This window comes from Periplaneta americana, chromosome 14 (assembly GCF_040183065.1).
Source record: "Periplaneta americana isolate PAMFEO1 chromosome 14, P.americana_PAMFEO1_priV1, whole genome shotgun sequence".
In the NCBI taxonomy this organism is placed as follows: Eukaryota; Metazoa; Arthropoda; class Insecta; order Blattodea; family Blattidae; genus Periplaneta; species Periplaneta americana.
Window position 1 is genome coordinate 84,581,363 of NC_091130.1, and position 14,306 is coordinate 84,595,668.

The following is a 14,306-nucleotide window of genomic DNA, read 5'->3' on the forward strand; positions in this document are numbered from 1 at the left end:
GAACAGAACACTATGAATGAATGAAGATCTTTATGACTATATTATTTTCATTTTTTGCACACGAAAAAGTCTGTAGTTTACTTAATTTTAGTGTAATTTAAATAATATCACTCAATTTTGAATTTTGAAATGCTCTATGGAAAACTTAATAGGCTATATTGACTTTTGTTTAGTTTCTGAGTTCTACGATATTAGTTTGTCTTCGCTTTTCTGTTAAAGTTTTAGTCTAAGAATTGTAAACATCTGAATTCCCTCCCTTCCGCATATGATTCGTCATAATAGAGTTCTGCGTTTGGTTACTTTGAACACAAGTTAGGTATACCTCGATCATACTAGTTTCACTTTGCGGTCTCTCCCTCCACGCTCCGGTACTGTGTTTTTACATCTGTTCATGTACCTATGTGTATAAGTCGGTGTACAATAGGAATAGTACTCATGTACGAAATACCAACAATAATAACGAAGTATTTATTAAGGGGCAGCATAATATGCAATAAAAGATATAATTTTTTTTACCACGGTTAGACAAAACTCAACATTTTCAACAGTCATTCTTCTTTATTTTCGGTGGCCACCACATTTTGCGCACACATTGAGAAAACCATTCGAGCTAAGATGATACATTTACTGAAATATATTAAACAATATTAAATATTTATGCAATACAAATACACTCTCTCATAGACGCTCTGTGCTGTCCGTTGAAGCTATGTAGTGACAACACAGTCTAGTATATACAATCACGAAGCTTGATTTGTGAGGGTGCTAGGAACAATAGACTGTGCAGGTACTATTTCCCATTGTCTGTAATGAGGCGATATTAGCGATCCTAGTGGTTAGCAACTATCTATGGATGCATATTTACTACGTATTGAACTTCGTGACTGTATATACTAGACTGTGGTGACTATCTTGAGATGAGCAACAAAATTTATAACTATATTAATCTAAGAAGCACATTCGAATCTCTTTCTACGGCCGCTTTTCTTAACTTTATGTATTAGTCATGGTGACATAAAAGAAACCGAAGTCTTAAAAAATTTTGAACATAATGAACAATTCAGGCACCACATAATAATTTTTAGTCGCCATGGCTACATGGTATCCGGAATTTGTGCATCTCTGATTTTTAAAATAAGATTTTATTAAAAGTTGAAATTAACAAATGAAAACATAAATATCAGCACAAACTTAAAATAAAACAAATTACAAGTTCGTGCTTTAAGAGTCTCTATACATTACGATGAATGACTGTAAACATTTTAAGTATTTGAAATAAAAAAAATTATCTTTCTCTCTGATAAAATGCATGTTCTTCCTTCATAATGAAGTGCTCGCTACCAAATTCTCCTATTAGGGCACTGATCTCAAAGCGCCCAGCTTTGTTTTGTTTTCGCATGTTCGCTGGACAGCAGACTTGAACTGTCTAGTAGAGTTGGCTGACGCCGATCTATAGTCCATACGTACTTACACTGTTGCGGGTCGCTTGGAGGCTTTAGGTAACCAAACTCAAGACTCTAGTCTCAGACAGCAAAGCCTATTCAAAGAGACGTATACTATATTAACGACTTCGATACCTCCCAACGACGAAGGTTGAAATTATCGGACACGTGTTTATTGTTAAAATTGCTTGAACCCATCTATCATGAACTCACAAAATATTTCGACCGAATTTATCTACATCATTTATAGAGGCAGTTCCATAAATAAGTGTCATAATTTCGTAAATGTGTTCCTCATATGTAAACAATGAAAACAGTTTAAATGTAGGATGGAAGTAAAATAACCCTGCAAATTTTCAGAGCGAATAACTCATGTTGTATGTAACAAAAAAGTGTAGTACTACTGTACATTGATGAAAAGTTCATAGTTTTCTCAGAAAAAAGTTTTTTACCCCCGAATGTTTAACACCCTCTTATTCGGTAACTACTGGGAGTAGGATCGCGACTTTTGTCCATATCGATAGAAAATCTAAAAATAATAATTTATTTCTCTGACGTATTTCGATATCGTGGACGAGAGAGAGAGAGAGAGACGTTCACCTATGGAGACAGATCTGAGTTCGTTGACCTCTTACATCTGTATTACGAGAAGAAAGAGCAGTGTGTTAGCGGCGATGTTGCCAGACTGCTGAAACTTTCAATTTAATTTTTTAATTAACTATACATTTGTTCAAAAAACGTAAGTAGATTTTCTATTCTTTTAAGTGTACCCTATCGTCTCTTTCAATTTGCAGGGTTATTTCACTTCCACACTGTAAACACAAGTCCGGAAATGCTTAGTTCTCTAGATGTCAATCGGAAAGTCTTTATCTACCGGAGGTGGTCTATGACATTTAGTTCTTCATAATACCCGAGAGAAGATATTCAATATGTCCACTTCCTGCCTCAAAACAGGCCGCACATACACGTCTCATGGCCTCGCGAAGACTCTTACAAATTCTTGGAATGTTTGTATTGCTTCACAATCTGCTATAATTCGATTGGAGAGATTGGCCACATGTGGCACCGAAATACACCAGTACTTTTAAATGACGCCACAAGTATAAATTCAAGTGGTTTAAATCAGGCGAGCATGGAGGCCAGGCAATTGATCCATCTCTCCCGATCCACTGACCAGGATACCTTCCATTAAAGTACTTGCGGGCAACGAGACATTTCGAACACCTTAGTAATACGTGTTGTGAAAGCTAAACTCAGAAACTAAACATTTCCGAACTTGTATGCTTATAAACTGTTTTCATTATTTACATATGATGAACACATTCCTGAAGTTATGTCGCTTATTTCTGGGACGAAAGAAAAGACATATTGAAGAATAAACGTCAAAAACTATATATTTTCCATAACTTAAATTGAAACAAGTCACATTAATAAAATTAAAATAATTGCATTATTCCATACAGCAGAATGTCAGACTGATTTTCTAAGTATGTTTTCATTCCGATTCTTTTATTTGTTAGCAAAAGAATGCCAATGGACGTGGTGTTGATGCAAGTATGGCATTTTTTAATCTTAATAGCCCCTATAAAATTTTAACATCAAAGTAAAAACACCTCGCATTACTGTAATGAGGTGCTCAACACTGCAATCTCTTGTAAGATACACATGCTTCAATTATGGCCGTTATCCGGTGTAATGAAACGTCAGTTTTAATGACACGGTGCTATAACATGCATTACATTAAGTTGCTTAACCGACAGTAAACGCTCGCTGGCATTTGCCTGCAGTTCGTTGCGGTCATTTTCTACAAATTATTGTGACATACATTTGCATATCACGTAATGTAATTAAATAACTAAAAGAGATGACAATTATGGCAAATAAGAACAAATTACTGACCGCTAAAATTAATTAAAATACTAATTTTCATTCTATGTAGCGCAGGAAGGCAAAGACCCTGATTTCTTAACTTCGCTACGAGAATAAGTCGCACTTCTGCCACACCAATAAAACTGGATTCAAATACAGTAGAGCGTCTCGTTTAGGCACAGTGAAAACGTAAAGAAAGTGCGGGTAACGTGTGGGGGGAGAACGAGCGGTACGATAAACACGAGGGATGGACAAGGTTTCAGTTACAACATTTATGGCGAACATTAATTGAAATTATATTTTCCAAAAACACACAAAACGAAAGAACACAAAGTGCATGACGTTAACTTATCATATACACATTTTAACAAACAAACAATTGTAATGTTGAAATAATTCAATATAACAAATCAAATTTTGCTACTTATATGATGTTGCTTTCAAGCAGAAATTTTTATGGTCATGAATTTCATTCTTTGTATGACTAACATAATATCACCGTCTTCTGTACCAAATTAACAAAACTACAGTATATTGATCTGAAGTGACAACACTATTTCCGAAACATAATTACAGTACTGTAGCTTTGCTAATTCGGCCACAGAAAACGGTGATATTAAGTTAGTCATACAGAGAATGAAATTCATGACCGAAAAAAATGCTGCTTGAAAGCAACATCATATAAGTGGCAAAATTTGATTTGTTATATTGAATTACGAGTATTTCAACGTTACAACTGCTTGTTCGTTAAAATGTGTATATGATAACGTTATGCAATTTGTGTTCTTTTGTTTTGTGTGTTTTTGGAAAATATAATTTCAATTAATGCTCCGCCATAAATGTTGTAACTAAAACCTTGTGCATCCCTCGTGTTTATCGTACGGTTCGTCCTCCCGCCACACGATAAATGCACTTTGTTTACGTTTTCACTGTGCCTAAACGAGACGCTCTACTGTAATGTTACTTATGTGACATTTATTTGCATCTTAAAGAAATAAACGCATGCTAGTTTTATGAACATGTATACAGACTGAACAACAAGTATTCAATATTGGTAATAACTGCTTAAATTTTAATTTCACAATAGAAAAAGTTTTATACAAAAGCTGTTGGAGATAGACCATACAATATGATGTCAGTGTTCGAAAAAAGTTAGTTGTTCAGATATACAGGGTGCGACATTAAACTTTATTTTTTTAATGGCACCCTATATTAAAATCTACATATTCCGAATCTCCATTAAATTTTATGAATGAATGTGTAGAAATTTTACCCATTCCCCCGTTTTATAAACTTGTTTCGTGGACTTCAAACTTGAGACAAATAAGTATGTAAAATCATAATGAGTAAGCCGTAAAAGTAAACAAAACACTATGACTAACCAAATTTTACCACAGATGCTAAAAATGAGAACCATTCACAGCCAAACAATGTGAATGTCCAAATCTATCACGAAAAAAGTCTACTGTAAAAAATATGAGATGGAACAGATCAGATCAGTGTGAGAAAGACAAGGGACTATTTTCGTGATAGACTGGGACATTCTTTGGCTGTGAATGGTTCTCATTTTGAGAATCTGTTGTCAAGTTTGGTTAATAATAGTGTTTTGTTTAGTTTTATGACCTACTCAATATAATAAAATTGTTGTTCCGTCAACTGTCCGAAGACAGGTTTGAACCTCATAAGTAACACCAATAAGGCATCACTCAACTAGGCAACTAGGCCAGGAAATAATGGGGTAGGGTGGCCAGTTTCTTTCCCCCTCCAATGCATACATCGCCGATTAGTTACATATTCCACTAATCAGATTTCAGATGCGTACAAACAATTGTTTTTCCTTTGACACAATTGACACATATCGTCAAAGCGAGATGTACTGCCTGATAATAGATATACATATCAGCCAGACCTCAATCAGAGGTATCAACATGATTTTACCTACTTATTTGTCTCAAGTTTGAAGTCTTCAACAAGTTTAATAAATAATCAAAAGACATGAAAAGGGTGAATGGGTTTAATTTCTGCATATTCATACGTACAATTTAATTGATATTTAGAACTGTAAATTTTAATATAGGGTGCCATTTGAAAAAATAAAATTTACTGTCACATCCTGTATACCTGAATAACTAACTTTTTTGGAACACTGGTATCATATTTTATGGTTTGTTCTAACAGCTTTTGTATAAAACTTTTTTTTTTTGTATAACTAAAATTTAACAAGTTATTAGCAATATGCCATACTTTTTGTTCATCCTGTATTGTATTCTACTTATTTGTCTCAAATTTGAAACGAGTTTAATAAATAATAATTAAAAGACATGAAACGGGTGAATGGGTTTAATTTCTACATATGTAAATGTACAATTAAATGGAGATTCAGAATTGTAAATTTTAATATAGCGTGCCATTTAAAAAAAATAAAGTTTATTGCCACACTCTGTATACCTTACTAACTAATTTTTTTGAAACATTGGTATCTTATTTTATCGTTTGTCTGCAACAGCTTTTGTATAAACCGTTTTTTGTATAACTAAAATTTAAGAGGTTATTAGCAATATTCCATACTTTTTGTTCATCCTTTATTGTATTCTATTCCCACTGAAATAGTCCATTTTCTACGGAAAATAAAATGTATGCGTGGCTCTTATTGCATACATTTATGATTTGTGGTCACATATTTATTAAAAAAGACTCTTTCTGAAGAAGACAAAATTTGTAGAAACTATAATTTCAATACTGATGCACTGAGAAAATCTTAATTGGAAAAATAAGTCATTTCCGCTTAGATCGTATTATGTGCAAAGTTTAGTTTAAAAGGCTATGTTGCAAAAGAACCTTCACTTTGTGAGTACGCTGATTCAATATTACTAAAAAAAAACCTCTCAATTTACGGTGTTCTGTCTCTTCCATTATTTACAAGGTTCTTGAATATCCTTCACGAGAAATGATTCCATTTCAATGTTGACTCACCCCAGCGATCCTCTTCTCGTCTTCTGAAAACGCTTCGCGCTTAGTTCGTGACGTCAGGGCGTCTGTAGACACTTCCAATTCGTCTAGCGCTTCTGTAGAAGAAAGTATAAACACACAGAATAAGTAAGTGAAATCAGAAACAACTATTTCTATTCTTGAAGTATTCTTATGTTGTCAAGAAAACTGTCACACTGTTGTAAATATTTATCTTTGTAATTGCCTGTCACTTGGTCATTTTCCAGTCGCCTTCTATACCCGGAGTGAAACTCGTCCTGACTTTACTGTTCGTAGGTTAGTAGGTTTATCAACATCTTAGGTTATTTAGCGTCTGAATGAGATGAAGGTGATAATACCGGTGGGATGAGTCTGGGGTCCAGCACCGAAAGTTAGAACCTGGACGAGAAGTTATGGCACCGGCGCGAGGGACGCATTTTAGTTCGTTTGCTTGGACTCGCCCTCACACTAAACTGGAGGGGTGTTGGGTTAGTTGGTTACTAGCATTCCGAGTGTTCAGATCGTTCTGCTACTATTGCTATTGCTAATACTGAAAACATTGTCCTTCTGAGCGCCTCATTATGGCATTTTCTAAGGTGTGAAATCATAGAGTAGTTCATAATCAAGGACATGAAATAGCATACAATGTATGGAAATTCATGTCAGAAGAGGCTGTAAATGGAATATCAATTCCATTGAAAGGCGTGTGTGCAAGAGTACTGGCTGCCACTGCTATTTCAAAGCGAACCTTGGCAAGAATCAGGAACGAAGGGAAAAATATTGAGGCAGGAACAGCAGATTCTTTCTCCAGTCCGGAAAAATCACAGCCGAAGAAGAAGATTGTTGCAGCTGTAGACAGTTTTGATGAGGAAGTCTTAAGAAGACTCATCCATAATTTCTACGCTACGCATAAGCAGAGGCCGACTCTGCAATCGCTTCGTCCAAAAATGGATATCAGTGTATGATTATGTGAAGAAAGTAAAGAAAATTACATTGAAAGTGAGCACGTGATGGACAGTATTTTGGAGAACATTTCCATAAACTTAGGGACATCTGATTCCAGCACAGATCAGTCGTCTGATTCGGACGGAGAATAAGAATATTAGGATGGAATAGCGGGCGTAATTCCGTTAGGTACCTTCGGACTGTTGAGTAGGAAAGTGGTGATACTAAGATAAGACGAATGTTTTTAGAAAGAGATGAAACGAATATGCCTGCCGCTCTGAGCTTGAGAACCGTAACCCAAACAACCCACTCCTCTACCCTACTGGCCGGCAATTAAAAACTTCGCGCAGGTTAGTGCCATAACATCTCGTCTCAGCTCTACCCAGCATTTGCTTATATTGGATTGAGGGAAAACTCTGGAAAAAACCTCAACCAGGTAACTTGCCCCGACCGGGAATCGAACCCGGCCACCTGGTTTCACGGCCAGACCACAGTATAGAGAACATACAGTAGGGACATATAAGCTGTTTCGTGGGAACAAATTCTGAGTGCGCATGTCACAAAACCGGGTGTATTATCTGAAACCTCCACCAGATGGATCTGCATGTACGACAGTGCTGGCATAATTTAATATTAACTGAAAACATTACATTACTCATCTTTTAACAATTTGAAAGACATAAGGCAAAGGAATGGCAATATAACCATAATAATAATTACTTCCGTATGCAATCATCATGAAAATATTCACTAATTGACGCTAACGTTCAAGTCACTGTTTGAGGCTTATGTTGGTAGAATTGATCCAAGTACAACGTAGTACATCATGGCGTCCGTTGCGGTGAAGTGCGAACATGAACGTCAACAATAAGTCTTTTGACTTCCTAGCGACATAATATTAATGATAGATAATGATAATGGCTAAGAGCACAAAGATTGTATGTACAAAAAGAATGTAAAAAAAGTGTGTGTTATTGGTACTGCCAGATTTGTCTTGGTGTAACTTACTCTTCATCGCAAACTGAAACCGTTAAATTCGGAGTTGCGCTTGGGCGTGGGTTCGATCCCCGCTTGGACTGATTACCTTGTTGGGTTTTTTCTGAGGTTTCCGTACTGCAACGCGAATTCAGGTAATAAATGGCGAATTCTTGTCTTCGTCTTGTCAAATGCCACCTCGCTATCACCAATCCCATCGATGCTAAAAAAACCTAGTAGTTGAAACAGCGTCGTTAAATAACTTCAAAAACACTCTTCATAAAAACTACAGAGCATTGTGACAAGATAAAACCCATTTCGCCACTTCACAACATTTGTTTTTCATTGACATACAACCTTTGTATTCTTACTCACTGCTGTCTAATAATGAAACGAAATTAACCTAAGCTACATTATTTCCCGATTATCTCTGATCACAGGTATTAAGTGGCAGCAATCTCAAAGAAAATGGATACTCAGAAAACAACAACACGAGGTGGTATTTGCGCTGTGAAATTTTGTTGCAATAATAAAAGGAACCTAAGTCAAAATATAAGCTTATTTCGTTTTCCAAAAGACAGAGATAGGTAAGTACAATGAGATGATCACATATCTTAAAAAAATTACGAACTTCTTCTTCACTCAATTTAATACATACTCAATTTAATTTCAGATGTAAAATATGGGTTCAAGCATGTGGCTGTGAATACTTATTCCGGATTATGAGGGATCTTAATGGCTCAATGTATAGTGTATGCAGTTTACATTTTCCACAAGAAATGATTACAAAAAAAGGCACTTCCAAAGTATCCCGATTAACTGCAGATGCTGTTCCAGTGCTAAACATACCTGAATTTCGAAATAATTCAGTACAACATGCACGTTCAGGTTAGTATTAATTTTTGGCAATTGTGAAAGTTTTAACAAAGATGCCAGTGAAAACAATTCCATTTCTGTGAGTTAACCTAAATAACAATTAATTCATCTCTTATTTCTAGATGGAGGACCGCATACTGGCCCATTCCACATTGTACCAGAATTTCAAGAGAGTGCAGTACAACCTACACGTTCTGGTTAGTATAAATTTTTGGCAATTGTGAAAGTTTTAACAAAGATGCCAGTGAAAACAATTCCATTTCTGTGAGTTAACCTAAATAACAATTAATTCATCTCTTATTTCTAGATGGAGGACCGCATACTGGCCCATTCCACATTGTACCAGAATTTCAAGAGAGTGCAGTACAACCTACACATTCTGGTTAGTATACATTTTTGGCAATTGTGAAAGTTTTTACAAAGATGCCGGTGAAAACAATTCCATTTCTGTGAGTTAACCTAAATAACAATTAATTCATCTCTTATTTCTAGATGGAGGACCGCATACTGCCCCATTCCGCATTGTACCAGAATTTCAAGAGAGTGCAGTACAACCTACACGTTCTGGTTAGTATAAATTTTTGGCAATTGTGAAAGTTTTTACAAACTTGTCAGTGAAAACAATTCCATTTTTGTGAGTTAACCTAAATAACAATTAATTCATCTCTTATTTCTAGATGGAGGACCGCATACTGCCCCATTCCGCATTGTACCAGAATTTCAAGAGAGTGCAGTACAACCTACACGTTCTGGTCAGTATATATTTTTGGCAATTGTGAAAGTTTTTACAAAGATGCCGGTGAAAACAATTCCATTTCTGTGAGTTAACCTAAATAACAATTAATTCATCTCTTATTTCTAGATGGAGGACCGCATACTGGCCCATTCCGCATTGTACCAGAATTTCAAGAGAGTGCAGTACAACCTACACGTTCCGGTTAGTATAAATTTTTGGCAATTGTGAAAGTTTTTACAAACTTGTCGGTGAAAACAATTCCATTTCTGTGAGTTAACCTAAATAACAATTCATCTCTTATTTCTAGATGTAGATCTACCTGGACCTTCGAATGTATACAACAAAGGGAGTAGATCTGAAGAATGTTCATTATCAGTGACAAATGTAAACACACAAACACCAACTGTGCTCAGTTCCAATACCCCTAGAAAGCGAAAACTAAAACGTAGCATCTGTACTTTAAAGAGAAAAAATAGGAAAATGGAAAAACAAATTGAAACCAATAACGAGAAATCTGTATTGTCAGATGTTACATGTGAAGACTTTAAAGTGTTATGCGAGAAATTCCTCCCTAAAAAATGTATTGATTTTGTTAAACAGCAGGCCGATCTTCATAACAAGACACCCCATCAAAGAAGATACTCTGAAGAATTTTTGAACACTTGTTTGAAAATATATTTTATGGGTCCTAAAGCTTACAGAGGTATGTCCAAAATATTTACATTGCCAACGAAAAGAACCTTGAACAGGATCACAGAAAGTATAGATTTTAAAGCTGGCTTAAACAATTTCATCTTTGAAGCTCTCAAAGAAAAGATTCTTACATTTTGTGACGCTGATAGAAATTGTTGCCTTTGTTTAGATGAAATGTCCATAAAATCTAATTTGTTTTATTGCATAGGGAAAGATGAGGTGGTGGGATTTGAAGATTTGGGGGAAGGAAAAAGTTTTAGGCCAGCTTTAAATGTTTTGGTGTTCATGCTGAAAGGTATATATTACAACTGGCATCAGCCTCTTGCCTATTTCTTTGTTCATAATACATGTTCAGCCTCAAAACTGAAAGATTTGCTGTACACGGTTATTTCAAAAGTGAATGCTATTGGTTTGAAAGTTAGAATAGTTATTAGTGACATGGGAGCCTCAAACATTAAGCTAGCTAATACCTTATTCAAGGATGAACCAGTATTTCTAGTTCAGAATGAAGAAATAATTTATATGTTTGACACTCCACATCTTATGAAGGCGACAAGAAATAATCTTCTAACCAACACTTTTCACTTCAGAGGGGAGACGACCTCTTGGCAATATATTGTGGAATTTTTTAACAAAGACCAAGCATTGCCAAACAGATTGGCTCCTAAATTAACGGATTCACATATGCATCCCACAAATCCAGAAAAAATGAAAGTGAAATTAGCAGTTCAGGTTTTAAGTTCGACAGTTTGTAGCTGCAATGTCGATGAAAATTTCTCTTAGAGGTAGTGTTACAGAAGATTATAAATATGGTGATAAAAAAACAAATCATTCACTGTCACAAAACACCTTAACAGGATTAGCAAGTAAAGCAGTATTATGAGAGAATCAGTACATGTATCAAAACCTAAAAGAGATTTAACTGAAATGTATAATAAAATTATTATTAGTATTTATCTTGTATGTAGAGAAGTTTCCATGGTGTGTTTTCTGGCCTGTATGCAATATTACATTATAATTTTTGAAAGAAGATGCAGTCTTGTGTGTATTTATATTTTCATATGTTAGCGCGATGTATTTTTTTGTGTTCTTGTGTGGTGTTTGTTTCTTGTGGTCATAGTATTAATAGTGGTAATGTTTCGTCTTTTTTTATGATGTAGTCTGTTATGTTGAAGTGTATCCATTCTCTTATGCTGTGTATTTGATAATGTAAATTTCCTCATTGTTGGGTCATTTGTATGTTGATTAATTTGTATACCATGGACCAAAATGCTGCACGTTTGTGTTCTATTGGATAATTAGATGTGTTGTGGATTCCCTATAAAACTGTCAGCACTTGTTTAATGAAGTATTTCATTTCAATGATGAACATTGAAACTGTCGTATGTATTTTGGTATTAGTATTGTAATTGTGTTTTGGATACATAGTTATGTGTTATAATAGTTGAAGTAAATAATTACTATCATACATCAACCCCTATCAACATCTATGGATTGTAACATATACCTGAAAATTCACTTCCTTCACTCCCATCTTGACTTTTTCCCCGAGAATTATGACGATTTCAGTGATGAGCATGATGAGCGCTTTCATCAAGAAATTTCAACTACGGAGAAAAAGAAAATACCAAGGACAGTGGAGTACCAATATGCTAGCAGACTATTGTTGAACTTTATCTCGTGATTTACTTCATGTCCAGTATAAAAGAAAATGCAGAAAAAGAAAGCTGTAATCTTCTAAACAGTGAATATTTAACCTTATTATTATATAAAGCAGTATTTTGAATAGATATATATTCTAAAATTTCTCAAAAACCGTAAGCAACAACGGTTTTTGTCATTTTCGTATTCAGGAGGCTCAAATTATATAAAAAAAACATGTATCACATGATCAGCGCAGAAAAAAAAAGTTAAAATTTGTTCGCAGTGTTATTAGGCCCACTTTGTACACCCAGGTAGTTAGGCCTACAATTCTGCAATGCTTGGGGAAAGTGGCATTAGTTTCCACAAACATTTTGCAATAATTTATTGACAATTTACGGAACATCTGCTCGCTTGGGAAAAGAGACACAAGTATTTCTCCCATTACAATAATTCATACAGAATAAAATCAAATCGACATAAACCAGTGTAAAGACAGTTTCCCTGGTGTATGTGTTTTGCAACATATGATCCAAGACGAAATGCAATGGATATGAAGATACAGAATAAAACATAAGCACTTAGCTAAAAGTTTATTTCATTTCGTTGATGAACACTGAAATTGTCGTGTGTATTTTGGTATTATTACTGTAAATTGTGTTTTGGACTAAATATTATGTAGTTACATATAATAGTTAAGGTAGATAATTATTAGGCCCACTTTGTATATCGAGGTACGTAGTTTGGCCTACAATCAGGTACTGGTATACAGTGAACATACATTTTTAATTGCTACAAGCTACCCGAATTCTTGTTTATTTATTGAATGTTTCCCTGGTGTATGTATTTTACAACATAGTGTGATCCAAGACAAAATGCAATGGATATTGTGATACAGAATAAAACAGCACGCACTTCGCTAATAGTATATTATTTTATTTCAATCATGAACACTGGAATTTTATATGTAACTTGAAAAGAAAAAGTAAATTTTCATTAGACGTACATTATAAAACAAATATCGCTATATAACGAAGGAGTACAACAGTTATTACATATGAAAGTTTAACCACAATAGTTTAACATGTCTAAATGTGATCTGAACAGCTGAACGTTAGCTCAGCTGTCAGCTCTGCCGATACTAGCGACATAGTTGGATTCATTGAGAACTAGACCTTGCTGAGCTCGATTTTAGTACCAACAACATCAAAGGTGCCGAAAAGAATTGTCCCTACTGTATGTTCTCTATACTGTGGCCAGACGCTCTAACCGTTACTCAACAGGCATGAACTACTTTACTGTTCGTTGTTTTGTACACGGCGGCATGGCTACCTTACGTATCAATCAATCTAAAAACATGTATGTTCAGTCAACAGTCCGATGATCGGTTGGAACCTCATGACACCATTAAGACATCACATCACTCTTGAGGCAACTAAGTCAGGAGATAATGGGTTAAGGTTGCCAATTCCTTTCTTCCTTCTTTGCGTACATCGCTGACTAGCAACATATTTCATGAGATGTTCACAACAAATTGTTCTTCCTCTGACACATCAAGTGAGATGTGCTGCCTGATAATACGAGTATGTAGATGAGCCTATCGGCCAGAACCTCAGTCAGAGGTATAAAAACATGGCATTAAGAATGAATTGGAACGAGGGAATTGGAAATGCTGTTCGTACATAGCGTATACGAGACTATAAAATTTTGTCCTTTATTGACCCCATACGGGACGTCCAAAATTCCATATTTACAGACTAGTAAAAGAATGGCCATTTTTATTAATTTTCTTATAATACTCCATGTATTTTCTTACTGTACGAGTATCATATCACATGTTAAATAATCGCATTACAGATAAAATGAAAGAATATCAAGTGATAAGTAATGCACACGGCATTGTTTTTGCACGCTTCTGATTTATGTCAGTTAAGAAAATTATGATGAAGGAAAAAAGGAACAGATATTCCGCAGATCTCACAAAAGTTGAGGTCCAAGTTAAGTTAAATTATAATTATAATTATCTTTTTTTAAGCAATTAAGGCATATTCTACTCTGCTAGCTTTGCTAAAAAAGAAAGGAACAAAATATCAGTAATGATACGAGTAATATACTCGTATTTTGTTACTATACAGAAGTATGATAAAACTACATTTAGTTTA

The 14,306-nt window shown here is 35.0% G+C and overlaps 1 protein-coding gene and 1 long non-coding RNA gene across 3 annotated transcripts in view; one reads left to right on the forward strand and one right to left on the reverse strand.

Moving 5' to 3' along the window:
• Obp73a (Odorant-binding protein 73a) overlaps nucleotides 1-14,306 on the reverse strand; it is a 69,690-nt gene that overhangs the window by 33,676 nt on the left and 21,708 nt on the right. The window contains exon 3 of the mRNA XM_069845700.1: nucleotides 6,285-6,376. Within this exon, the coding sequence (XP_069701801.1) occupies nucleotides 6,285-6,376 (92 nt within the window). The remainder of the gene's footprint in view (nucleotides 1-6,284; nucleotides 6,377-14,306) is intronic.
• On the forward strand, nucleotides 8,111-9,641 carry LOC138713528 (uncharacterized). Of its 2 annotated transcripts, none has more exons than XR_011335885.1 (4): nucleotides 8,111-8,785; nucleotides 8,872-9,086; nucleotides 9,197-9,271; nucleotides 9,567-9,641. It is a non-coding gene; the product is annotated as an uncharacterized lncRNA (long non-coding RNA). The 2 variants fall into 2 exon arrangements; XR_011335886.1 differs by lacking the exon at nucleotides 9,567-9,641 and adding an exon at nucleotides 9,382-9,456.